The sequence below is a fragment of the Alosa alosa genome, chromosome 1, assembly GCF_017589495.1.
Source record: "Alosa alosa isolate M-15738 ecotype Scorff River chromosome 1, AALO_Geno_1.1, whole genome shotgun sequence".
Classification (NCBI taxonomy): Eukaryota; Metazoa; Chordata; class Actinopteri; order Clupeiformes; family Clupeidae; genus Alosa; species Alosa alosa.
The window spans coordinates 1,765,227-1,792,363 of record NC_063189.1 but is presented as its reverse complement, the minus strand read 5'-3'; the positions used below and the strand labels follow the sequence as shown (position 1 = coordinate 1,792,363).

The window sequence follows — 27,137 nt, the reverse complement described above, 5'->3', positions numbered from 1 at the left end:
AATGGATTACTTTCCTTGGTGACATGACACTAAACACATTCAAAAAGGTGGCAGGTTTCATGTGGTCTCATGAAGAGACAATTGTTTTGTGAAGTCTACTCCAAGTAATACCAAAATGCAAACAAACATTTATAATACATTTGGACAAAATATGTGTTCCTCTCGTTCTGACCCAGGTCAGTGCGTCACTACCACACGGCTTTCTCAGATGCGGAAATCAGACTGCCAACTGCCAGAAGACACACACACACACACAGTGTCACTACCACACGGCTTGTGGTTGATGCGGAAATCAGACTGCCAGAAGAGACACGTTGCCACATTTATCTGGAATCTGGAGTATCCAGAGAAGCATGTTGTGTAACAGGGGGCTCCACTGGGCACAGCACTGGGGGCTACACTCTCCAATGGGCACAGCACTGGGGGCTACACTGGGCACAGACCTGGGGGCTACACTCTCCACTGGGCACAGCACTGGGGGCTACACTGGGGGCTACACTCTCCACTGGGCACAGCACTGGGGGCTACACTCTACACTGGGCACAGCACTGGGGGCTGCACTCTCCAATGGGCACAGCACTGGGGCTACACTCTCCACTGGGCACAGCACTGGGGGCTACACTCTCCACTGGGCACAGCACTGGGGGCTGCACTCTCTCCACTGGGCACAGTGTCCTTTCTGTCCAGATGTGAGAGAGCCGGGTGAACGGCAGTGGTGATGACATCATCCGTGGAGCGGTTGGGACGATACGCAAACTGCATGATGGTCCAGTGTGACGGGTAGCTGGACTTGCTGTGTTTCATGATGGCTAGCCTTTCCAAGCACTGCATGATGGTCCGGTCTCTGGGAGGTCCCAGGGCATGGGGGTTTCCCCTTGAGCAGCTTTTAGACTTTACGGAGAAAAATGACTAAGAAACAAATCTTCAGGGTTAATGACATGTTCCATTAGGTTCCTCAGACTAGCAGGGGCAATTAATAACATGTTACATTAGGTTCCTCAGACTAGCAGGGGCAATTAATAACATGTTTCATTAGGTTCCTCAGACTAGCAGGGGCAATTAAATAGAGAAAGAGAAATGGCCAGACTCACTTCATCTACACAATTCTAAACGTGAGATTTTACAATTGAACAATGAACCCATTCCTCACGGCGCACAGACCCCACTCCAACGGAACATAGAACCCACTCCCCACGGAGCATAGACCTCACTCCCATGGAACATAGAACCCACTCCCCGTGGACCATAGACCCCACTCCAACGGAACATAGAACCCACTCCCCGCGGAGCATAGACACCCCACTCCAACAGAACATAGAACCCACTCCCTGCGGAGCATAGATCCCACTCCAACAGAACATAGAACCCACTGCCAGTAGAATATGGGGGGGGATGTGAGGTCACAGCTGGGAAGATGCCAGTGGCAGGGGAATGGTGAAGTATGAAACGGTGATCATTAAGCACCTCACCCAGCCTGATGCCATGAGCGAGCAGGACTCATGTGAGAGGATAGGGCTTGTGTGGAGCATGTCAATGTCAATTTTATTTATAGCACATTTACAGACGGCTCGTTCTAGGTTAAAGAGCAGAGGGGACCGGGCTTTTGCGGTGATTGCACCGCAAAGGCAAGTGAAAAGAGGTGGGTCTTTTAAAAGGGACTTAAAAACATTCAGAGACTGAGCTGAACGGATGTGGAGGGGGAGGCAGTTCCAGAGTCTGGGGGCTGCCACTGAAAAGGCTCTGTCCCCCCTAGTTTTCAGCCTGGCCCTGGGTTCTTCCAGCCGCAGTTGGTCTGCTGACCGAAGTGCTCTGGAAGGGCATGACGAGTGACTGAAGGTTTAGCATTTTATTACCCCATTTGGTGCATGATGAGTGACTGAGGGTTTGGCAATTTATTGCCCCATGTGACGGCAGACTTTTCCATGTGCTTATCTAATCTGCCATGTCCTGGGAGGAGGGCAAGACATGATGATCAATGTTTAATCCCAGACGCTGACTAGGCTGGCAGACGCTGGCCTCATCCATTCTGACTAGGCTGGCAGACGGAGTGGATCTCCAACATCTCGTCTCTGTTTCGGAGTTCATGAGGCAAATGGAGTTCATGACACAAATGGCGCCTACAGGACAGCGCATCTGCCTCGTGGTCATCTTCCTCAGTCTGACGCTCACAACAGGTAAAACCAGAACAGTTAACTAATCCCACAGATTTAACATTAATCTGTACGCTCAATCTGGCATTTAGACTGGGAGGTTAGGCAGGTATGTCTGTAGACAGGTACTCATGTAAACAAGCGAAATCTTCAGTCGTCATCTGGCATTTAGGGCTGAGCTACACCAGGCGCGTAACTGAAGCGTTCCGTTCGCGTTTCGTCTGCTGCAGCAATTAACTTCCATTATAATCAATGGAAGTAGCTACACCAGACATGACAGTGGGGCGCACAAAAAAAAAAAAAAATAGACCATTCATCTAAAATGGATTTTACGTGTCGCGAACGGAACGCTTCAGTTACACGCCTGGTGTAGCTCATACCGTAGACTGGGATGTTAGGCAGGTATTTCTGTAGACAGGTACTCATGTAAACAACCGAAATCTTCAGTCGTTTCAGTCGTTGCTGTGAACAGTATAAAATAAAATAAACAAATAAATCTTTAAAAGCCAAAAACTGAGTCCACAGAATGTGATACGCCTCTGTTGTAACAACTGATTATTTGAGTTTCTGTTGGATATAGTACACTATACTCAGTGTTGTGCGTGAACGAGTTCAAAAGAACGCGTTCATTGAACACGCTCATTTTTTCGTGAACGTTGAACTGAACGCAACACATTTTTTAATAAAGAACTTGAACGTGAATTAGTTCACATTATGTGTCATGAACGGCAGACATCACTGTAAATGAACGTTGGAATTTGTTTTCCATTGAAAACTGAGTGACATCTGTTTTCTCTTCTGAAACGCAACGAGAGAAAGTTCCTCCCTCCTGTGTTCTCGCTGGTGCCACTTAAATCATGTATCACCAGACAGAAATGGTTTTGTCATTGTGTGCGCAATGCATTGCGGGCAACGTAGTGTCCGGCTGAGAATAGTTGAATAGCATACTGGCTTCCGCACAACGTTACCCGTGATGAATTGCAGCAGAGCGGTGTAGGCATAGCAACGCCGCGTAGCAGGCAACGACGAGAGCGCCAAGGGCTGTATAGAACTGGTCTGTATAGAAAGTATAGAACTGGTCTACCTTGTCTGTACTGCTGCAAGTTTCATCACCTGGTAAGAAACCCACAATTGCAGTGTCATGAGCAAATGTCTAATGAGCAGCTTCAAAGAACATATAGTGATTTCTAGCTCGTAGTGTGAAAAAAAGTATTTATTTAAATATCTCACGAAAAAAGTAAAATGAACTTTGAACTATTTCAGAATTAAAATTGTGAACTTTGAACATGAACTGTTCACTTTGAGCATGTATGAACTGAACTTGAACTAGTTCAGAAAAGCTGTGAACTGGCACAACACTGACTATACTAGTACACTATGTCTATTTATTTCAGCTGTAGTACACTAGTATAAGTATATACTTTTTTGATCCCGTGAGGGAAATTTGGTCTCTGCATTTAACCCAATCGGTGAATTAGTGAAACACACACAGCACACAGTGAACACACAGTGAGGTGAAGCACACACTTATCCCGGCGCAGTGAGCTTCAACGGCGGCGCTCGGGGAGCAGTGAGGGGGGTTAGGTGCCTTGCTCAAGGGTACTTCAGCCGAGGCCCACTGGTTGGGGCTCGAACCGGCAACCCTCCGGTTACAAGTCCAGAGTGCTAACCAGTGGGCCACGGCTGCCACCTAAAAGGCGAAAGATTTGTACGAGATGAAGAGAGATGAAGCGAACTATATACACTATATCGAAGTATATACATTATATACACTATATCTATTTATTTCAGCTGTAGTACACAATGTCTATTTATTTCAGCCGTAGTACACTATGTCTATTTATTTCAGCCGTAGTACACTATATCTATTTATTTCAGCCGTAGTACACTATGTCTATTTATTTCAGATGTAGTGGAGCGGAGGCAGCGGAGGCAACTTGTGTTTGTGTGTGTGTGTGGTGTGCATGTGTGTACATGTACGTGTGTGTGTGTGTGGTGTGCATGTGTGTACATGTACGTGTGTGTGTGTGTGTGAGAGAGAGAGCAGGAACACAAGAGCGTGTGTGTGTGTGTGTGTGAGAGAGAGAGAGCAGGAACACCTCCGCTCGAGTTTCGTTTAAAAAGAAGCTCAAGTTCAGCTTGTTGTACAACTTCCATTGGCCCTTTAACAGCGATAGCATGGACAGTTAGCCTGTTGATTCCATTGTTGCGAAGCCTGCAACCGTCGTCCTACTATGGTTGTTATAGTTACCATTCATAAGCATTGATATGGAACAGTGTCCTGTTATTCAGAACTAATAGCCACCCCACCAGCCAATCAGAAAATACTATTTCTTCTCTCTGGGTGATAATGGCTTTTTATTGACTGAGTAGAGTAAATATTTGCGTGAATGAGCAGGTGGACATGTCACTATTGCGTTTTTTAGTTGACTTAATTATGCGCACAAAGATGGAAACAAAGTGCAGATACAGGAATCAGTATAAGTATATATACTCTTTTGGTCTCGCATTTATCCCAATCCGTGAATTAGTGAAACACACTCAGCACACACAGTGAGGTGAAGCACACACTAATCCCTGGCGCAGTGAGCTGCCTGTAACAACAGCGGCGCTCGGGGAGCAGTGAGGGGTTAGGTGCCTTGCTCAAGGGCACTTCAGACGTGGATGTGGGCATGGGAGAGCAGTGCTAAACCACTTCCGACTGGGTCGAAGATCGAACCGGGAACTCTTCGGTTACAAGCCCGAAGCCCTAAACAGTAGACCACTGCTGCCCCCAATTTAAGTTTATGTCCACTTACTATCAGCAACTAAACAACTCTTCCCTTTAGCGAAGCATTGAAGAGTTGTATGGCCCTGGGGACAAATGACTGTCTGTGTGGTGTGTGCATGGCAGTGAGCATATTAAAACCCCGGAGATACACTACACATACCACACACACTAACATGCGCACACACACACACTAACATGCACACACCACACACACATGCGCACACACACACTAACATGCACACACCACACACACACACACACTAACATGCACACACCACACACACACACACACACACACACACACACACACACACTAACATGCACACACCACACACACATGCAACACACACACACACACACACACACACACACACTAACATGCACACACCACACACACACATGCACACACACACTAACATGCACACACCACACACACATGCACACACACACACACTAACATGCACACACACACACTAACATGCACACACCACACACACATGCACACACACACACACACACAACAAGCACACACACACACACACACATAAACACACACACACACACACACACACAACATGCACACACCACACACACACACACACAACATACACACACCAACATGCACACACACCACACACACACTAACACACACTAACATGCACACACCACACACACACACACACACTAACATACACACACACTAACATGCACACACCACACACACATGCGCACACACACTAACATGCACACACAACCCACACACACACACACACTAACATACACACACTAACATGCACACACACACACTAACATGCACACACACACTAACACACACACACACACACACTAACATGCACACACACAACACACACACACACACACACACTAACATGCACACACCACACACACACACGCACACACACTAACATGCACACACCACACACACACACACACACACTAACATACACACACTAACATGCACACACCACACACACATGCGCACACACACACACACACCACACACACACACACACACACACTAACATACACACACTAACATGCACACACCACACACACATGCACACACACTAACATGCACACACCACACACACACACACACACTAACATACACACACTAACATGCACACACACACACTAACATGCACACACCACACACACATGCACACACACACACACTAACATGCACACACCACACACACATGCACACACACACACACTAACATGCACACACCACACACACACACACACACACACTAACATGCACACACACACACACACACACACACACACACTAACATACACACACTAACATGCACACACCACACACACATGCGCACACACACTAACATGCACACACCACACACACACACACACTAACATACACACACTAACATGCACACACACCACACACACATGCACACACACAAACTAACATGCACACACCGCATGCACATACACAAACAGATGCACACACACAGACATACTGATGGTATGTGGATAATTATATTTACACTTTGGCAGGACTATGAGACTTATGGAAGACAATAGGCTATATATTACGTTGATACCAATTTTTTTTTTATGACCACCTACACCTAGACAATAATTTGGAGTGAACCCTTTTAATCTAAGAATGTATCATTTTGAATAGCCTATGCCAAAGTTGTTTTTTGAGTTTATACTAGCCTAGGCTATTTATTCATTCACTTGTTTTGTTTAAGAGTGAAGACAATCAAACACGCAATTGATTTCAAACCATGATCATTGTTTGGTTTCATTATTCTCCAATTAAGGCAACTATCTAGTTTTTTTCTGTCAATGTTCAATTTGATGACTTTCGATGAAAATCCTGTAAATGGCACTTGTACTTTGAACAGAAATCCTCTAATATGGCCTTCCTTTTACGACATATCCAATTTCCGTCAATCTACTGTTTTGGTCTACTTTTCTACCTCGTGCACGAGCAGAGGTGAAGCTGACTTAAACCTCGCTTGAATAAACGAGACCAAGAGTCTAGTTTAAGCCAGGCTATTTCTGTTAAATGCTGCCTTCATTAGCGAGGTTGATGGAATACCCCATAGGCTCCCTCAGTGAGAAGAAGCGACTCTGCTCTAGCCTGGCAAGCATGACTCATTTACAAAGTGAACAGAGTCTATTCACTTGCGATTGTGAATCGTTTACAAGCCATCACATTGATTAGAGATTTCTACCGTTAGCCTACTTCTTACTTTGCCTAAACTTTACAAACTGACAATAAACAACATTGGCAGTCAGGAAAGAATGTATATGGGCCTGCCTTTACTGTAAATAAATTACTGTTTTTTTATGTTTGCCAGCGTTGCAGCAACCGTTTATCACAATCAGTTTAGATTCAGTCATCTCATCGCTGATTGATCCCTGAAAGGAGATCTAGTGTGGGAGTGGCCAGGCTAGTTCTGCTCCTCTTAAAAACGGCATAGACCTCTGAAGTTTGCCAACAAAAAGGAACCAAAGCTGCCATCTTTTTCCATATAAGGAGATCCTGGTGTTAATTGAAGCTAACTACCTATGGCAAGTTGCATGCAAGTTAGCTCTGTTGTAGCAAAAAATCTAAGTGTGCTGTCCAAATGTACTGAAAATCACAGTAGGTCTGTCTACTGAAAGGCAGAGGAGAAAAGTGTGTTGAGCATGTCTGCATTTTAGACTTATTCGTCTGCGCAAGATTTAACAGGTGCAATAATTCAAAATCCCCATGTTATTTTCCCAATAACCCCCATGTTATTTTCCCATTGGAAAATTGGAAGATGCTGGATCTCAAAGATGGCAGCTCCATAGACCTCTGAAGTTCTCCTACAAAAAAACAAAATGGCCATCTTTGCCCGGTTGTTAATTGACTAAACTACCTATGGGAAGTTGCATTGCAAGTTAGCTCTGGGGTAGCAAAAATCTAAGTATGCCGTTTTTACATACCGGAGATCACAGTATCCACTCGAAGGCAGAGGACAAAAGTGTGTTCAGGAAAATGTCTGCATTTCAGACTTTTTCATCCCCGCGAGAGTTTAACAGGTGCGATGTCAAAGATGTCAACCGGATGTCAAAGATGGCATCTTTTTTGTAGGCGAACTTCAGAGGTCTATTACAGTAAAGGGCTGTTCTGTAACTCCAGTAACTTCTTCACAGATTTCTCACTTTTGTTGTCACATTGTTCTCTGAAGAGCTCCCCCTACAGCTTTGGGGTGCATATTTCAAAACCGTCTCTTTGGTCTTTTCGCTGGCTCTGCCGTGAAGAACATCTAAAAAATAAAGCCATTTTATAGCAAGCCGGCATGGCTAACCAGTGGTTCAGGAATGTGTGTCCAAAGAATTTTAAGCATTTTGTGTTTCTTGCTCGTTCTCACTTCTCAGCTGGGATACTAGTGCAGGTCTTGCAAGGCTGGTTTCCCACTAGGAGACGGCAGGGGGAGCAGGGAAAGCCACCATTCTCTAAACTGTTTCATTAAAGCCCTCCTTACACTGACAGACTGGAAAGATTGGCAAAGATTTGGAAAAGATTTTTGAAAGACTACAGTCTCACTGTGAAAACACTACTGTGAAAACAAACCAAAATCATACAATGTAAGTTGAAATGGTGCATAGCGGGCCTTTAAGGCAACAAAGACCATCCATGTTACAACTGGTTGAAATGCATTTTTGATTTAAGTATGTGTAGGGTCTACATATAACATCTTCTATGTTTTTGCTTTTATCTCTTATCTTACTTTTCAAAATGTGCCTTTCTTTCATGGACTTTTACAGCAGACCAGTTTAATCACATTATTATTCTGTGGAATATGTCACTAATGCTCCAAGAACCTTTCAATAATAATACAAAAGGCTTGAAATTATTGTGTGGCATTTTGGGCAATTATTAATTACTTGTATTTTAATGAAATACATTTTCACATCAGTATTTTGTCATTTAGTTTCTTACATTTCATGAGTCAGTATTTGTAGTTTAACAAAATATTTTTTGATGTATTTGTGGCCACCTCAGAAATAAGTCAATTTTCAGCCTACTGTAGGCTAGCCACTACGCTAACACCACGCCGCGTTTACATAGCTGCACACCTTCACTAGCTATGAGGTTTATTAAAGAGTTGGTAACCATCAGTAACCAACACCATCTTTATACATCAACTTGCCAAACTGCTCTCGTTTTATAAACAGAACAAACTAAAAGCCAAACAGACTCACATTGTTTACCCAAAAAATGTTTTCTTTTTCCAGAGACTACAACAATTCAAGCGACCCCTTCAAGTCAAAATCTCCGAACTCAATCACCTACTTCAGATGGAACAACCACGGTTGACACCACAATAGTTTCAAGTTCTAGTACCCAACCTGAATCGACAACCACGGTTGACACCACAACGGTTTCAAGTTCTAGTACCCAACCTGAATCGACAACCACAGATGACACCACAATAGTTTCAAGTTCTAGTACCCAACCTGAATCGACAACCACGGTTGACACCACAACGGTTTCAAGTTCTAGTACCCAACCTGAATCGACAACCACAGATGACACCACAACGGTCTCAAGTTCTAGTGCCCAACCTGAATTGACAACAAGTTCAGAAGGAACAACCATAATTGACACCACAACGGTTTCAAGTTCTAGTACCCAACCTGAATCGACAACCACAGATGACACCACAAGCGGTTTCAAGTTCTAGTACCCAACCTGAATCGACAACCACAGATGACACCACAACGCGGTTTCAAGTTCTAGTGCTCAACCTGAGTTGACAACAAGTTCAGAAGGAACAACCATAATTGACACCACAACGGTTTCAAGTTCTAGTACCCAACCTGAATTGACAACAAGTTCAGAAGGAACAACCATAATTGACACCACAACGGTTTCAAGTTCTAGTACCCAACCTGAATCGACAACCACAGATGACACCACAACGGTTTCAAGTTCTAGTACCCAACCTGAATCGACAACCACAGATGACACCACAACGGTTTCAAGTTCTAGTGCTCAACCTGAGTTGACAACAAGTTCAGAAGGAACAACCATAATTGACACCACAACGGTTTCAAGTTCTAGTACCCAACCTGAATTGACAACAAGTTCAGAAGGAACAACCATAATTGACACCACAACGGTTTCAAGTTCTAGTACCCAACCTGAATCGACAACCACAGATGACACCACAACGGTTTCAAGTTCTAGTGCCCAACCTGAATCGACAACCACGGTTGACACCACAACGGTTTCAAGTTCTAGTGCCCAACCTGAATCGACAGTAAGTTCAGAAGGAACAACCATAGTTGACACCACAACGGTTTCAAGTTCTAGTGCCCAACCTGAATCGACAACCATGGTTGACACCACAACGGTTTCAAGTTCTAGTGCTCAACCTGAGTTGACAACAAGTTCAGAAGGAACAACCATAATTGACACCACAACGGTTTCAAGTTCTAGTACCCAACCTGAATTGACAACAAGTTCAGAAGGAACAACCATAATTGACACCACAACGGTTTCAAGTTCTAGTACCCAACCTGAATCGACAACCACAGATGACACCACAACGGTTTCAAGTTCTAGTACCCAACCTGAATCGACAACAACAGATGACACCACAACGGTTTCAAGTTCTAGTGCTCAACCTGAGTTGACAACAAGTTCAGAAGGAACAACCATAATTGACACCACAACGGTTTCAAGTTCTAGTACCCAACCTGAATTGACAACAAGTTCAGAAGGAACAACCATAATTGACACCACAACGGTTTCAAGTTCTAGTACCCAACCTGAATCGACAACCACAGATGACACCACAACGGTTTCAAGTTCTAGTGCCCAACCTGAATCAACAACCACGGTTGACACCACAACGGTTTCAAGTTCTAGTGCCCAACCTGAATCGACAGTAAGTTCAGAAGGAACAACCATAGTTGACACCACAACGGTTTCAAGTTCTAGTGCCCAACCTGAATCGACAACCATGGTTGACACCACAACGGTTTCAAGTTCTAGTGCTCAACCTGAATCGACAACCACGGTTGACACCACAACGGTTTCAAGTTCTAGTACCCAACCTGAATCGACAACAAGTTCAGAAGGAACAACCATAATTGACACCACAACGGTTTCAAGTTCTAGTACCCAACCTGAATCGACAACCACAGATGACACCACAACGGTTTCAAGTTCTAGTACCCAACCTGAATCGACAACAAGTTCAGAAGGAACAACCATAATTGACACCACAACGGTTTCAAGTTCTAGTACCCAACCTGAATCGACAACCACAGATGACACCACAACGGTTTTCAAGTTCTAGTACCCAACCTGAATCGACAACAAGTTCAGAAGGAACAACCATAATTGACACCACAACGGTTTCAAGTTCTAGTACCCAACCTGAATTGACAACAAGTTCAGAAGGAACAACCATAATTGACACCACAACGGTTTCAAGTTCTAGTGCTCAACCTGAATCGACAACCATGGTTGACACCACAACGGTTTCAATTTCTAGTACCCAACCTGAATCGACAACCACAGATGACACCACAACGGTTTCAAGTTCTAGTACCCAACCTGAATCGACAACCACAGATGACACCACAACGGTTTCAAGTTCTAGTGCTCAACCTGAGTTGACAACAAGTTCAGAAGGAACAACCATAATTGACACCACAACGGTTTCAAGTTCTAGTACCCAACCTGAATCGACAACCACAGATGACACCACAACGGTTTCAAGTTCTAGTACCCAACCTGAATCGACAACCACAGATGACACCACAACGGTTTCAAGTTCTAGTGCCCAACCTGAATCGACAACCATGGTTGACACCACAACGGTTTCAAGTTCTAGTGCTCAACCTGAATCGACAACCACGGTTGACACCACAACGGTTTCAAGTTCTAGTGCCCAACCTGAATCGACAGTAAGTTCAGAAGGAACAACCATAGTTGACACCACAACGGTTTCAAGTTCTAGTGCCCAACCTGAATCGACAACCATGGTTGACACCACAACGGTTTCAAGTTCTAGTGCTCAACCTGGATCGACAACCATAGTTGACACCACAACGGTTTCAAGTTCTAGTGCCCAACCTGAATCGACAGTAAGTTCAGAAGGAAACCATAGTTGACACCACAACGGTTTCAAGTTCTAGTGCCCAACCTGAATCGACAACCATGGTTGACACCACAACGGTTTCAAGAGTGCTCAACCTGAATCGACAACGGTTGACACCACAGCGGTTTCAAGTTCTAGTGCCCAACCTGAATCGACAGTAAGTTCAGAAGGAACAACCATAGTTGACACCACAACGGTTTCAAGTTCTAGCGCTCAACCTGAATCGACAACCATGGTTGACACCACAACGGTTTCAATTTCTAGTGCCCAACCTGAATTGACAACCACGGTTGACACCACAACAGTTTCAAGTTCTAGTGCCCAACCTGAATCAACAGCAAGCTCAGAAGGAACAACCATAGTTGACACCACAACAGTTTCAAGTTCTAGTGCTCAACCTGAATCAACAGCAAGTTCAGAAAGAACAACCACGGTTGACACCACAACAGTTTCAAGTTCCAGTCCCCAGACCGAACCAACAACCACGGCTGAACCGACAACCACAGATGATCCATCTACTATTACAACTGTTACAACTGGTTCACCGATCAAGTGTGAGAATGGTGGAACACCAAAGAAAGATGGCAGCTGTTGCCTGTGTCCTGCTCTTTTTAGCGGCTGCACATGTGCCGTTATTGACAGCATCATTATTCCTGGTTAGTGTTGTTTTCATATGGAACTGATGACAGGCTTCTCCAAATAACAGGGATCATTTATCTGATTTGTTATTATGTGTTGTTTTTCAGATAAGTTGGAAAGGACAGTTAACACTGCTATTGAAGTTAAAAAGCCTTTCCTGCAAGAATATAAAAATAAATCTTCAGAAGAATACCAGGAATTTTCAACAAACTTCACAAAAGAGGTAGGCACCCCCTAGTGGGTAAATTATTAATAACACAAAGCCTATGCAAGGGATGGTTCTGGGCTTGAATCAGCTCATTCAGCAGTTCAGTTTCCTCTCTGCTAATCAAGCATTTCACCCTCAGATGGATCATATTTATTCTGCGAAAGTGAAAAACTTCAAAACTGTGGTAAACATCACTCTCAAGTAAGTTTGTACACACACATTTGTCAACAGTCAACAAAACAGGAAACTCACTACACATGTACCAGTAGGGGGCCAAACCATCACATTGTGGAGGGGGGATATACCCCCTGGGCTAAACCATCACATATTAAAATGCTTTGTGAATACGAGCCCTGATCGTCAAGATAGGACCCAATATGTCAGTAGTCCATGCGTTTCTGGGCCTGTATTCACAAAGAATTTTACGGCTAAAAGTAGCTCCTAACTGGCGAATTTGTTGACTAAGAGTAATTCACGAAGCATAAAAGTACCTTAAAAGTAATCTTAACTCATTGAATACCAAGCTGTTTTCGGGAGCTTTGTCCTAGAGTGCCAGCAATCTAGACCATTGTTGATGATTTTTGTACAGCCACAGCATGTTCTGTGTTATAGATATGAACACATACAATAACTTGTTTAAAAGGTGAGACTTAAAGCTCTCGGTGGGTGCAAACCGTGTATTTCTACACGCCTCTGTTCCTGAGAAATCCCAAGCTAAACAGTGGCTAGTTTTCATCAAAATCGCTGTTTTTTTTCTAGAAATGGAGATATAACGTCTTTCATGAAATATTAAAGGAGAATTCCGGTGTGATATTGACCTAAAGTGTATTGAAACATGATACCGAGTGTGAGCATTATGTCTCATAGCCCATCTCGACTTGTCCCCTGCACTCCAAAATCTGGCTAGTTAGCCGATGCTACCAACAGCTTTTTTCAGTAGTGGTGCCGCATCGGGCTAGCCATGCAAATAAATCACTGTTTTACACCCATTTACGAAAAAATAATTCAGTGGAAATGCATGGATTCCAGTTGCTGCTACTGGAAGAAACTGGAATCCATGCATTTCCACTGAATTATTTTGGAATCTGATCCCTTATCATACCTGTTCATTCTTTTCGTTGCTTTCGACTTATCGTGACTAAATTCAAGATGGCTGCAAGCGTTAAACTTCGTGGAAGATACTGTCTGTATAAATCGTCTTGTAAGTAAACTACCAGTGCTTTTCAAAGTTCTCAATGTCTCGTTTTTTTAAATGTCAGGGCCCTCGGAAGTCTACCAATGAAGTTTGGAGATACATTGAGCCTCGTAAATGGGTGTAAAACAGTGATTTATTTGCATGGCTAGCCCGATGCCGGCACCACTACTGAAAAAGCTGTTGGTAGCATCGGCTAACTAAGCCAGATTTTTTTGGAGTGCAGGGGACAAGTCGAGATGGGCTATGAGACATACGTTCACACTCGGTATCATGTTTCAATACACTTTAGGTCAATATCACACCGGAATTCTCCTTTAAGTGTTGCCTGTTACTTACTTGTGTAAACTTTCCGGGAAGTGATCAGCGAGACCTGGCGAGACTGACACCTAGTGATAGACCCACGAAAATGGCCTGGTTTTGACCTGACGTGCATGCGTCACTGATTCGACCCAAAGCGGCAACCGAGTTATGATAAAATGTCCAGATAAAATGTCCAGATTGTGCGTTTTCATGAGTTTTCGATCGTCATATATTTCATTTCCATTAATCACAGAGTTTTAAGATTTAAAAAAAAAAGCTAAAAACGTAATATTACGTTTTTGGCACTCAATGAGTTAAAAGTAGCACGTGGGTCTGGGACAAGAAGTCGATGTTGCAATGTTTTGAAATTAATATATGGCTACAGGAGCTCTTTTCGCATGAAATGCGGCCATTGCGAAAAAAAAAAAAATGTTGCAACAAATGTCGTCCTTGGTGTGTACAGACAAATGCATGTGTTTAATAGGCTGCGTAATTTCGTGTGAATATTTCGTCCGAAAAAAAATCGGACTCGGTGTGTACGGGCCTTAACATTGGAAGATCTAAGGTTCCTTTGTGGTCGACTATCAATGAATATATCTAAATCGGTAATCAGAAAGTAATTGATTAGATAATCCTGGTTTGATAATCCATAGAGTAGCACACTAGCAAGACAACCCTGTACATTACTGATAGATAATCCTGCAAAATAGTTAGATAATCCCTCAGCCTGGTCTGCTATCCCTGTGATAATCCCTCAGCCTGGTGTGCTAATCCCTGTGATAATCCCTCAGCCTGGTGTGCTAATCCCTGTGATAATCCCTCAGCCTGGTGTGCTAATCTGCCCTTTTACTCTCAGGGAAGCTACTGGCTCCAGAGGGATGTTCTTTGCTGTGCTTCCTACAGACAGACAATCCAGGTAAATATGTTACCTGCCAGATCAGCTGTTTCATTTGGACAAAATAGTCCTTTAACTGGCACACTCACACATGTGTACCATGTTTTCTTTTGACCAGTGTTAACGCTGAACACGATATCGTTGTGGAGGTTCCCAACACTAAGGAGGCTGAGGAGGTCTTCAACGAAACTTTTGAAGAGGTTAAAGTGGCTCTTGAGACTGTTGGAAACTGTTCATCATCAGCTCCAGATACAGGTGATTCTTATTTCACAGAGACTGAATATAAGAGAAAGATTCTGTCTTAGAAAGAAAATATTCAATATCTGCATTATAGTGATGTTGACTATATTTTTGGTATATTTTTGGTTCATTCTTTAAAGGATCATGCCCATCATTTGGGGTTGGGAAAGTTCAGAATGCAGTGAAAGTGCCATTTGATAAAGCAGGTGAGTACAGCAAAAACAAATCAGTCTGTGCTGTGTGTGTGTGCTGGGTAGCTTTTTCTGTCATCTGACAAAGTAACAAATCGATTGCCATTATGAGGGAGAAAACGATTGGAAACAATGTTTTGCATTCATGTTCTATCTTCAGCACATCAAGCTCATAGAAATGCATTTGTTTTCACTGACATCCTCATGCAATTTTCATTAAGTTTAGCAAATATTTATAGGATTGCTGGTTAAAGGCATGCATTTCCTTTCTTTAGTAACCATTGTCATTGTACACAAATCTGCTAGCGCGATATAGCTAAACTAGCTGGTATTTGGTTGATTCCAATGTCCATTAATAGGCTGTACAGCACTGTCAACTAAATGTGTACCAAAAAACAAAGTTTCTGGCATTTCTATGCCTTGAACTAGCGCATAATATTATGACTTACACTTTGTTTCTTGAAATAGCTTCTGATGTCGCCCACCTTTCTTTTCTTGCCCGGCATCCTCGAATCGACAGCCAAGCAAAGTTTATAGAGCTAAGATCTTTGCAGCCAAGTGTGCCAAAAACTTCTAATCGACAGCATAGGCTACAGGGAGCTAAGCCAATCAAAAAACAGACCTGTCTCAAAGACGTATTTTGGGTGGCTGGGCTGAAATGGGAAATTATTTAACTCTTTGTGTACCGCATGACACACTTTTCCCCGTTTCAACCTGAATATTGGTGGGGACATTTCAGTCATTATTTGATATTGGTATGGACACGTCCTTCGGACCCCACGCAAATATTCGCCCATGTCTGTGTGTGTTTGTGCGTGTGTCAACATTTATCTGTTCTGTTCTGAATTTCACTGGAGTTGAGAGTGTGTCTGTCTATCTGTGTGTGAGTGTATAAACATTTGCTATTTTTGTCTTCTCACAGTGGTCTGCAGTAAAGTGGATGCTGATTTTGTGGACTACTTTGGTCCTAAGGAATTGGATGGGGTGCTGAAATGTGTGTCCCAGTGCGATGACGCCCATGACCACACCAAACAGTGCTTCAACCACGGCACCTGTGAGATACTCAGACAGGGACCCACCTGCTAGTAAGAACCCCAAGCCATTCCTACCTAATACACACAAGCCATGGCCTCCACTATCCAACACACTCATTCTGGAATAATACAACATGTGTTTCTGTATTGTGATGAGATGGAAGTTAAAGGGGTAGTTTCTGATGCCAATCTAATGGACCTTTGCCACAGCAGCCATTTGACATGGAATATCAGGCATCCCAAGTGTCAACTAGATGTACCGCAGAGCGGTACAAAATATGACCGCCGCCCAGTCAAGCACATTTTTTCCACAAAAATAAATCACGCTGAAAGGCCTATATGATTCTAACTGTCTCACTAAATTGCATTATCCACACTCAATTCTTACTGGTATCTGCTAGAAAACAAGTACCAAAACATGATTAGTTCATAGATTTCACATGTAAAATTTATTTTATACAACCCCACACCCATCTTGCCTGTTCATAATTCTGAGAAATTCTTGAATTGTGTGCATGTGTGCGTGCACACATTTATGTTTATGTGTGTGTGTTTGCCTGCGTATGTGTGTTTGTGCATGTGCATGAATGTGTACATATGTCTACTGTGTGAGTATGTGCCATACGTATGATTACTGTGAATGTATGTGTGTGCGTGTGTATCTGTTTGTGCACATGTGTGCATATGGAATGGGTTAACATGACCCCTGGAGGCAAACATACAGACGGTTCTCAAGATATTCACAGAAAACTGTGTCTGCCCTACCTTCCTTTGGGGGGGTCCAGTCCAGCGGGGGGACTACAGATCAAAACGAAAAACGATGGTTCCATGCTATCCATGTGGGGTTACATGCCCACCAAGTTTCGTGTACCCCGGTCTTTCAGTGTGCCGGAAATCCTTGACGGAAAAGAAAAAGAAAAAAAGAAAGGGAAAAAAAAATTGGACTAAACCTACATGAGCGCGGCGGCCATAATGACCTACATGAGCGCGGCGCTCATAATAACCTACATGAGCGCGGCGGCCATAATGACCTACATGAGCGCTCATAATAACCTACATGAGCGCGGCGGCCATAATGACCTACATGAGCGCGGCGGCCATAATAACCTACATGAGCGCGGCGGCCATAATGATGACCATGATGGCGCTCATAATAACCCCACATGAGCGCGGGCGGCCATAATGACCTACATGAGCGCTGCAATAACCTACAGTGCCATAATAAACCCTACATGGTAGCGCGGCGGCCATAATAACTCATAAATAAGCGCGGCGCGCATAATAAACCTACATGAGCAGCGGCCATAATAACCTACATGAGCGCGGCGGCCATAATGACCTACATGAGCGCTCATAATAACCTACATGAGCGGCCATAATGACCTACATGAGCGCAGCGGCCATAATAACCTACATGAGCGCCATAATGACCTACATGAGCGCGGCGAGCGGCCATAATAACCATGAGCCTACGTGCGCAGCGGCCATAATAACCTACATGGCTTGCGGCCGGCTATGAGCGCGGCCATAATGACTCTCGCATGAGCCCCGGCATAATGACCTACATGGTGGCGGCGGCCATAATAACCTACATGATGGCGGTATGACCTCGCGGCGGCGGGCCATGAAAATAACCAGCTCGAGAACCGACGATGATGGCGGCGGTATCATAATAACCCCATGACTCATAATAACCGGCGGCGGTGTAATAACCTACGTGACGCTGGCGCGCGGCGCTCATCAATAACCTACATGGCGGCGAGCGGCGAGCTCATAATAACCTACGTAGTGGCGGTCATAATAACCACCATGAAGCGCGTATAATAATAACGCTCCATAATAACCTACATGGGATCTCAATAACCTACATGAGCTCATAATAATATCCACATCATAATAACCTACATGGCGGACGGCTCGCGTAACTCATAATAACCTACATGCGCCGGGCGGTTGGCTCGCCTACATGACCTACTTTGGCTGCGCGGCGCTCATAATAACCTACATGGCTGGCTTGGCTGGCGGCGGATCGCAATAACCTACATGAAGCGGCAGCTCTTGGCGGTCATAATAACCTACATGTATACCATGGCTGCTTGGCGGATCCACAATAACCTACATGAGCGCTTGGCTGCTTGGCGTGATCCATGCGGCAGCTGTGGGCGTCACAATAACCTACATGGCTGCGCGGCGGTCATAATAACCTACATGAGCGCTTGGCTGCGCGGCGCTCATAATAATGACATTTGTTAAGGTTCTGAATCGGCAACACTTAAATTGAATAGAGACTTTATTACAGTGGTTGGTAACACCTGTGATTGCCACACTATTTCATCTTAAAATGGCTGCTGTGTTAAAGGTTCTATACACAATTTCAGTGCTATGCTCCTGTCTGTCCAATCAGTGGGTTACAAAAGCCAGGAGGAGTGGACCAACAATATTCCAACCAATCTTGCTACCTGCTAGAACTCTGTGTGTGTGTGTGTGTGTGTGCATGATACTGACAGCTTGGCCCTTGTTCTCCTGCAGCTGTAAGCATTCGGATCAGAACTGGTTCCTGGGCTCTGACTGCCGCAACCCAGTGCACAAGACAGGTTTATACACTGGCCTGGGTGTTAGCGCCGCCCTGTTGGTGGTCACGATTGCTGCGCTATCAGCTTATATTGTCCTGAAGCAGAAACGGCAAGGCGGTAACACACACGCACACACACAGACACACACACACACACACACGCGCACACACACACACACACACACACACACACACACACACACACACAGATGGGGCTGAGAATCACAGAGCACTGTTCTGACTTTCAGAGTGAAGGACGTGAAGAAACAACTGGTGACGGAGTGGATGGACGAAGACATTCAGTGGCCCTCCTCTGACAGCAGGGCATACACACGTTCAACAGGTGAGACAGCAGCGCACACACACACACACAACACACACACACAACACACCTTCAACAGGTGAGACAGCAGCACACACACACACACACACACAACACACCTTCAACAGGTGAGACAGCACAAGCACACACACACACACACAACACACACACACAACACACCTTCAACAGGTGAGACAGCAGCACACACACACACACACACAACACACCTTCAACAGGTGAGACAGCAGCGCACACAAACACACACACACAACACACACACACAACACACCTTCAACAGGTGAGACAGCAGCACACACACACACGCACACACACACACACACACACACACACACACAACACACACACACACACACAACACACCTTCAACAGGTGAGACAGCAGCGCACCACACACACACACACACACACATGCACACACACACACACACACAACACACACACACACACACACAACACACCTTCAACAGGTGAGACAGCAGCGCACACACACACACTCACACACCTTCAACAGGTGAGACAGCAGCTTACACACACACACACACACATACAACACACCTTCAACAGGTGAGACAGCAGGGCACACACACACATACACATACACACACACACACACACACATGCACACACACACACACACACACACACACACACACACACATTCACCAGGTGAGACAGGACACTACACACACACACACACACACACACATATAACAGGTGAGACAGGACACTACACATGCCTTCAATGGTGGGAAAGCAGGTCACTCACACCTTCAACAGAGTGTTGTGAGTGTTGTAAGTGTGTGTTATACATGTGTGTTGTAAGTGTGTGTGTTGTGAGTGTGTTGTGTTATGTTAATGTGTGCTCTTAGTATTGTGTGTGTTATAAGTGTGTGTGTTGTTATTGTTGTGTATTATAAGTGGTGTGTGTTGTGTATGTGTGTTGTAATGTTTGTGTGAATGTGTGTGTTGTGTGCTGATAATGTGTATGTGTTAGTGTGTGTGTGTGTTGTGTAAACAAATGTGATGATATTGATGTTGACAGCTGTGTGATGTTGTGGTGTTAACAACTATTATTGTGTTGTAAAAAAATATTGTATTGTTGGCTGACTATTGTGTGTTGTGAAAATATGTGCTTATGTTGTGACTTGTGTGTGTTGTGACTTTGTGTGTATGTTGTGACTGTGTGTGTTGTGACTGTATTTGTTGTTGTGACACTATGTGTGTTGTGTGTGTTAATGTGTGTGTGTTATTATTGTGTGTGTTGTGTTTGTGTGAATGTTGTAAGTGTGTGTATGTTGTTGAGTGTGTATGTTGTGAGTGTGGTATTGTACATGTTGTAAGTGTGTATGTTGTGACTGTGTGTGTTGTGAGTGTGTGTGTGTTGTGTGTTGTGTGTGTTGTGAGTGTGTGTGTTGTGACTGTGTGTGTTGTAAGTGTGTATGTTGTGAGTGTGTGTGTTGTGAGTATGTGTGTTGTAAGTGTGTATGTTGTGAGTGTGTATGTTGTGAGTGTGTGTGTTGTGACTGTGTGTGTTGTGACTGTGTGTGTTGTGTTGTAAGTGTGTATGTTGTGAGTGTGTGTGTTGTGTGTGAGTATGTGTTGTGATGGACCAACTGAGTGACTGATTGCTGGTTGTGTTTGGCCCCTCCCCTACAGGAGTGAATGACAACCCCGCCTTCCACCATGGCCACATGCAGCAGCATTCCCGTGGAAACCAGCCCGGCTTCCACAACGGCTTCCCCCCGGCGCCGGGCCACAACAGCCCCATAGGTGGGCCAGGCTGGTCCGGAGGAGGCCTACAGGAGGGCCCCTCATTCAGAAACCCCCTGCTGGATTACCCAGCATACCCCTCTGCTGCCTCAGCGAGGCCTCCACAGTACGCCCACCCTGCTTACGCAGACCCACAGATCCCGCTGTACAACCTGCCCGTAAGTACCCCCTACAGGGCAACAGAACTCTGGGGCACGTGTCCCAGGGGGGTAAAAAACAGACGCAGCATTCTGTTCAGATGATGTCAGCATTTCAGATCATATGTAGAGTGATGTCATCACGTTCATGATGTGTAACTGAATAGTGTCGAGTGATCGTTTGGACGTCACAAATGCAGATATGAAGAACTTTGTGTCACGACTAACTGTCCTTTCTCTCTCTCTCTCTCACTCCCTCTCTCTCTCTGTTCTCTCCCTCTCTCTATTCTCTCTCACTCCCTCTCTCTCTGTTCTCTCTCTCTCTCTATTCTCTCACTCCCTCTCTCTCTCTGTTCTCTCTCTCTCTCTATTCTCTCACTCCCTCTCTCTCTGTTCTCTCTCTCTCTCTATTCTCTCACTCCCTCTCTCTCTCTGTTCTCTCCCTCTCTCTCCATTTCTCCTCCTCTCTTTCTATTCTCTCTCACTCCCTCCCTCTCTCTGTTCTCCCCTCTCTCTTTCCTTCCCTCTCTCTCTCTCTCTTTCTCTCTCCCCAGATGTGGAGACAGGCCCATCTGCGGTCCTCTGTGAGCTCTTATGATATTTAGTGTTTGTGGAGACTGGATCGTGAGCACTCACTCTCGTATCATCACAGCTCCACACTGCTGCTTGGGAAAGAAGCAAATGAACATTGATTTAAACAAATTGCACATCTTAAAAAAAAAAACGATTAGAAAAATGTCGTTGAACTTGATCTTAAGTGAGCAGTGTGTGATGATGGGTTTCTAATGGACTACCTCAGTACACTAAACCTGCCTGCTATGCAATGCGCACTGGGCCCGTATTCACAAAGAATCTTAAGGCTTAACGTAGCTTAAGTAGAATTTTATATTTTAGTAGGTTATTCAATTTCATTATCCTAAAAACCCAGAGTCCCCCAGGCTTAATGTAGCTCCTAAACGGTGTGCCCTCTTATTTACTTATTTACTTACTTTTTTGTTTACTTGAATGTTATGTTTGTCTGTGGACTTAAATTGGCAGAATATGTCTTGTCTTCACCGTGGGATAGTGAGAAACGTAATTTCGATCTCTTTGTATGTCTGGAACATGTGAAGAAATTGACAATAAAGCTGACTTTGACTTTGACTTTGAAACTCCTAAAGAGATTCCTTAGTTAATGGGTGTCAGTCATAATTTTTTAGCATTTTGCCGTTAACGTAGCTTCTAAACTTCTAAAGAGATTCCTTAATTAATGGGTGTGTCAGTCATAATTTTTTTGCATTTTGCCGTTAAAAGTAGCACCTGATTGTTTATTGTAGTAACGCCACCAACAGCGATCAAAAGCATCCAACTGTAACTGATTTCGCTGCAGCTTTTGGCGTTTGATTGGCGTTTGATTGGCGTTCAAATCAAACTGCTTCATACAGAATTTTTTTTCCATTGTAAATATTTTGCATCAGCTGTTTTCTTTTCAGCAGGGGTCTCAAGCAGCTTAGGCTAATCATATATCCTCCCAGCCATAGATATATATAGAACACTAGATGGATTGTTCTATGCTCCCAGCGCCTACCTGTCAATCATCAGGCAATCCCTGTGGTCACTGCAAGCTCATGCATGAGAAATGATGTCATCCATAGCAACGGAGCTCTTATCTTATCTTTGGAGGTTTTAGGAGAAAAGATAAAATGCTTTGTGAATACGGGCCTATAAAAATAATTATGCAAGTATCTATGTCTTTATTTAAGTAAGTGGTAAACCTCCTACAACAAGAGCCCTATGGTATTGTTTTGTTAGGAAAATGAAGCCATACAGCTTTTCTACTAGGAGGTTTACCACTTGAATTAACTAACCCAGGTTTGTCACTAAACCACGTACTTGGAATACCCCCCAGGACAGTCAGGAGACTCCAGACTCTACTGCCACAACTTTGGATTTACATTTACATTTGGCTGGTTCCACCAACGTGAAATGCAGATGAGAAAGAAATGTTTGGATTGCGTATTGGTGGCAGAGCCAGGCGTCGTTCATTGGAGGTTTAGACAAAGTCCTTTTAGGCAAGTCCCTCCACTCGGCGGCCATATTGCAACTTTTTTTGGGCCATCATAGGGCATCCTATTCAGCAGAAATCCGTGTGCGCAAGGCTTCACGGCACCAATTATACTCCAGCAGCGAGTTCACAACACATGATTAGCACGATGATAGATAGATACTGTAGTAGATAGATAGATAGATAGATAGATAGATACTTTATTGATCCCCATGGGGAAATTCAAGGGTCTCAGTAGCATACAGACATCACACACAACATGCACTTACAGCAGAAATGGTAAACATAAGTATAAGTATAAACATATAACTAAACTCCACTGTACAATAAAGACAGTACAAGATAAGAAAACTAACAAAACGAAATACTAAATACACTATATAAATTAAATTAAGAAAGTCCAATGTGCTTGAGGGTGATCAAGCATAAGACGCTTGTATTGACAGGGCCGGGACTGGTAAGGTGCTAAAGGGAGTGAGTCTCATGGTGAAGGTGCAAAAAGTAGTCCAACCATAGTCCTTTAGTTATGTGTGTATGGCAAGGTGCTCAAGAGAGTGAGTGTCATGGTGAAGGTGCAAAAAGTAGTCCAACATTAGTCCAACAGTGCAAGAGTAAGGTCTAGAGACCAGCATCAATAATATGGACAAATAGGAGAGTAAAGTATAATGTAGACAAGGTAGAATAAAAAAACTATTTCAGTGCAAGAACAGGTTGAGGTAATAGGGTTATAGCCATTCATTCATTCATTCAGTATTGTAGCAGAAGCCTGACCGCAGCCATTGATCATGTGTGCTAATAAAGCATGAAAAACAGTGTAGCAGTAAAACAGTAGTGAAAAACATTAGGCTGTGGACATTAGTAAAACAGTAGTAAAGCAGTAGTAAAGCAGTAGTGGGCAGTCAGTACTCAAAAAACATGGACATGGGAGGGTGGAGAGGCAGACAGACTAAGCAGAGAAGTCTATCTCTCCTCTTCCCTTTAGTGAAGCATTGGACAGTTCAATTGAAGAGTTTGATGTCTTCACAACACAACATATGATTGGCTCAATGTATTCACATCACACCACATGATTGGCTCGTTTTGCCAAGGAAGGGGTGGGATATGTGTAGACAACGGCCATATTGGCGTTGCAAACTAGCCCCTTGCATTTCTATGGAGGATTTTTTGAGTGCTGTGTCTCCTCATTAGAAAGTCTCTGGTTTAGATTGCTCTGAGCGTATTTGGTCGTTCATTAGCGGTTTAGATTGCTCTGAGCATATTGGGTCGTTCATTAGTTTAGATTACTCTGAGCGTATTGGGTCGTTCAGTAGATTGCTCTGAGCTTATAGACCTCTCCAGAATAAGTCCCACCTCCGTAACTTCCGTATCCATCCAACTTCCGGGCGTCGATTGTCTATGGGAAATAACATGGCGTTTCGAAATATCATACCGGTAAAACATCTGTAGGTAGCGAAGTAGAAAAAGCTGGTGGGTAGATTGGCTTACACACTTCTGCCATCTAGTTTCCACTGGATTTTTTGATTGTCGGTGCCGTTTAAGTAGTATACTATAGACTATACTACTTACTAATACTACTGGATACGGAAGTTAGGAGGCGGGACTTATTCTGGAGAGGTCTATTGGGTCGTTCATTAGAGGTTTAGATTGCTCTGAGCTTATTGGGTCGTTCAGTAGAGGTTTAGATTGCTCTGAGCGTATTGGGTTGTTCATTAAAGCGTTAGAATGCTCTGAGTGTATTGGGTCATTCATTAGTTTAGATTGCTCTGAGCGTATTGGGTCATTCATTAGATTGCTCTGAGAGTATTGGGTCGTTCATTAGTTTAGATTGCTCTGACCGTATTGGATCGTTCATTAGTTTAGATTGCTCTGAGCGTATTGGGTCGTTCATTAGATTGCTCTGAGCGTGTTGGGTCGTTCAGTAGAGCAGTGGTTCTCAAATGGGGGTATGTGAAGGCACTCCAGGGGGTACGTGAGATTTTAAAATATACATATATTTAAAAAGTAGAATCTATGCAAAAATACTTTAAAAACAATTATTTAATAAATATTTCAGGAAAATATAAGTTCATAAAATGAATTTTATATTTAAGTAGGTTATTCAATTTCATTATCCTAAAAACCCAGAGTCCCCCCATACCAGGATGGTTCGACCCAACCTGTCATTTGCCACCCGCCATCACCTGTCAATCACTGTCAAAACTCAAACGATGGAGTCGTGCTTGAAGCGTAGAGGTAATTCTTGTGCGCTGGTTAGGGGGTACTTGGCTGAAAAAATATTTCACAGGGGTTACATCACTGAAAAAAGGTTGAGAAACACTGCATTAGGGGTTTAGATTGCTCTGAGCGTATTGGGTCGTTCATTAGTGGTTTAGATTGCTCTGAGCGTATTGGGTCGTATACAGTATAGAAGTATGCCCCCCACATGACATGAATACAGTATAGAAGTATGCCCCCTCTCATGAATACAGTATAGAAGTATGTCCCCCCACATGACATGAATACAGTATAGAAGTATGCCCCCTCTCATGAATACAGTATAGAAGTATGCCCCCCTCACATGACATGAATACAGTATAGAAGTATGCCCCCCCACATGACATGAATAAAGTATAGAAGTATGCCCTCCATGACATGAATACAGAATAGAAGTGTGCCTCCCCCGAATAAAGTATAGAAGTATGCTCCCTCTCATGAATACAGTATAGAAGTATGCCCCCCACATGACATTAATACAGTATAGAAGTATGCCCCCCCACATGACATGAATAAAGTATAGAAGTATGCGCCCCCCATGACATGAATACAGCATAGAAGTGTGCCTCCCCCGAATAAAGTATAGAAGTATGCCCCCCCCCCTGACATGAATACAGCATAGAAGAAGTATGCCCCCCCATGACATGAATACAGTATAGAAGCATGCCCCCCCCATGACATGAATACAGCATAGAAGAAGTATGCCCCCCCATGACATGAATACAGCATAGAAGTATGTTCTATGTTGCCATATTAGAAAATGTTCTTTTGATTGAAGGCAAAGTGTGTGTGATGTGTCAGTTGTATATGTTGCATGAGTTTTGTATATGTATTGCATTGGGAATGAAGGATTTGTTGTATAATGACTTATTAGCCAGAGGCATTCAAATTCACTTAGCTCTGTCACCAAATGACTATGGTCCCCTTGAATCTCTTTGTCAGCGTATTGACCAAATCAACAACTGGATGTCTCAAAATTTTCTTCAGCTGAACAAAGAAAAAACTGTAAGTACTGTAATTATATTTAGTAGAAAAGAGGAAATACTTTGGGTTGTCACTCTCTCACACGTGTTGGGTCCTGTGTTGAGGGGGGTGTTAAAGCAACACCAAAGAAGTTTTCCTCTCCGGTCCCCCTACAGGTTGGAAGCGGAATTGTCCATTACCGCTGTCGTAAATAATTTAGTTTACTATCGCAGTCACACGCACGTTATTTGTTTACCATCCAGAACCTGCTTAGGAAATAACAATGTCC

The 27,137-nt window shown here is 43.8% G+C and overlaps 2 protein-coding genes across 2 annotated transcripts; both read left to right on the top strand.

Annotated features, from left to right (window-relative positions):
- The first annotated feature begins 2,000 nt into the window (after window positions 1-2,000).
- Window positions 2,001-11,258, top strand: LOC125300036 (mucin-22-like). The gene is made up of 3 exons (XM_048251512.1): window positions 2,001-2,174; window positions 9,187-9,487; window positions 9,869-11,258. Exons 1-3 carry the CDS (start codon window positions 2,084-2,086, stop codon window positions 11,256-11,258), a joined length of 1,782 nt encoding a protein of 593 aa, XP_048107469.1. The 5' UTR covers window positions 2,001-2,083.
- A 953-nt stretch (window positions 11,259-12,211) lies between these two features.
- On the top strand, window positions 12,212-22,624 carry muc3a (mucin 3A, cell surface associated). Its single transcript, XM_048264049.1, has 11 exons — window positions 12,212-12,721; window positions 12,812-12,927; window positions 13,052-13,113; window positions 15,264-15,323; window positions 15,421-15,557; window positions 15,683-15,748; window positions 16,656-16,818; window positions 19,297-19,449; window positions 19,588-19,682; window positions 21,338-21,609; window positions 22,143-22,624. Exons 1-11 carry the CDS (start codon window positions 12,298-12,300, stop codon window positions 22,191-22,193), a joined length of 1,599 nt encoding a protein of 532 aa, XP_048120006.1. The 5' UTR covers window positions 12,212-12,297; the 3' UTR covers window positions 22,194-22,624.
- The last annotated feature ends 4,513 nt before the right edge of the window (window positions 22,625-27,137 follow it).

Bases quoted from the DNA above. Each gene is read 5' to 3' on its own strand.
- LOC125300036 (XM_048251512.1), top strand. From the start codon at position 2,084: ATGAGGCAAATGGAGTTCATGACACAAATGGCGCCTACAGGACAGCGC. The intron at 2,175-9,186 runs GTAAAACCAGAA...TTCTTTTTCCAG, and splicing joins CAGTCTGACGCTCACAACAG to AGACTACAACAATTCAAGCG. The intron at 9,488-9,868 runs CACAACGGTCTC...CACAGATGACAC, and splicing joins TCGACAACCACAGATGACAC to CACAACGGTTTCAAGTTCTA.
- muc3a (XM_048264049.1), top strand. From the start codon at position 12,298: ATGGTTGACACCACAACGGTTTCAATTTCTAGTGCCCAACCTGAATTG. The intron at 12,722-12,811 runs GTTAGTGTTGTT...GTTGTTTTTCAG, and splicing joins TGACAGCATCATTATTCCTG to ATAAGTTGGAAAGGACAGTT. The intron at 13,114-15,263 runs GTAAGTTTGTAC...TTTTACTCTCAG, and splicing joins GTGGTAAACATCACTCTCAA to GGAAGCTACTGGCTCCAGAG.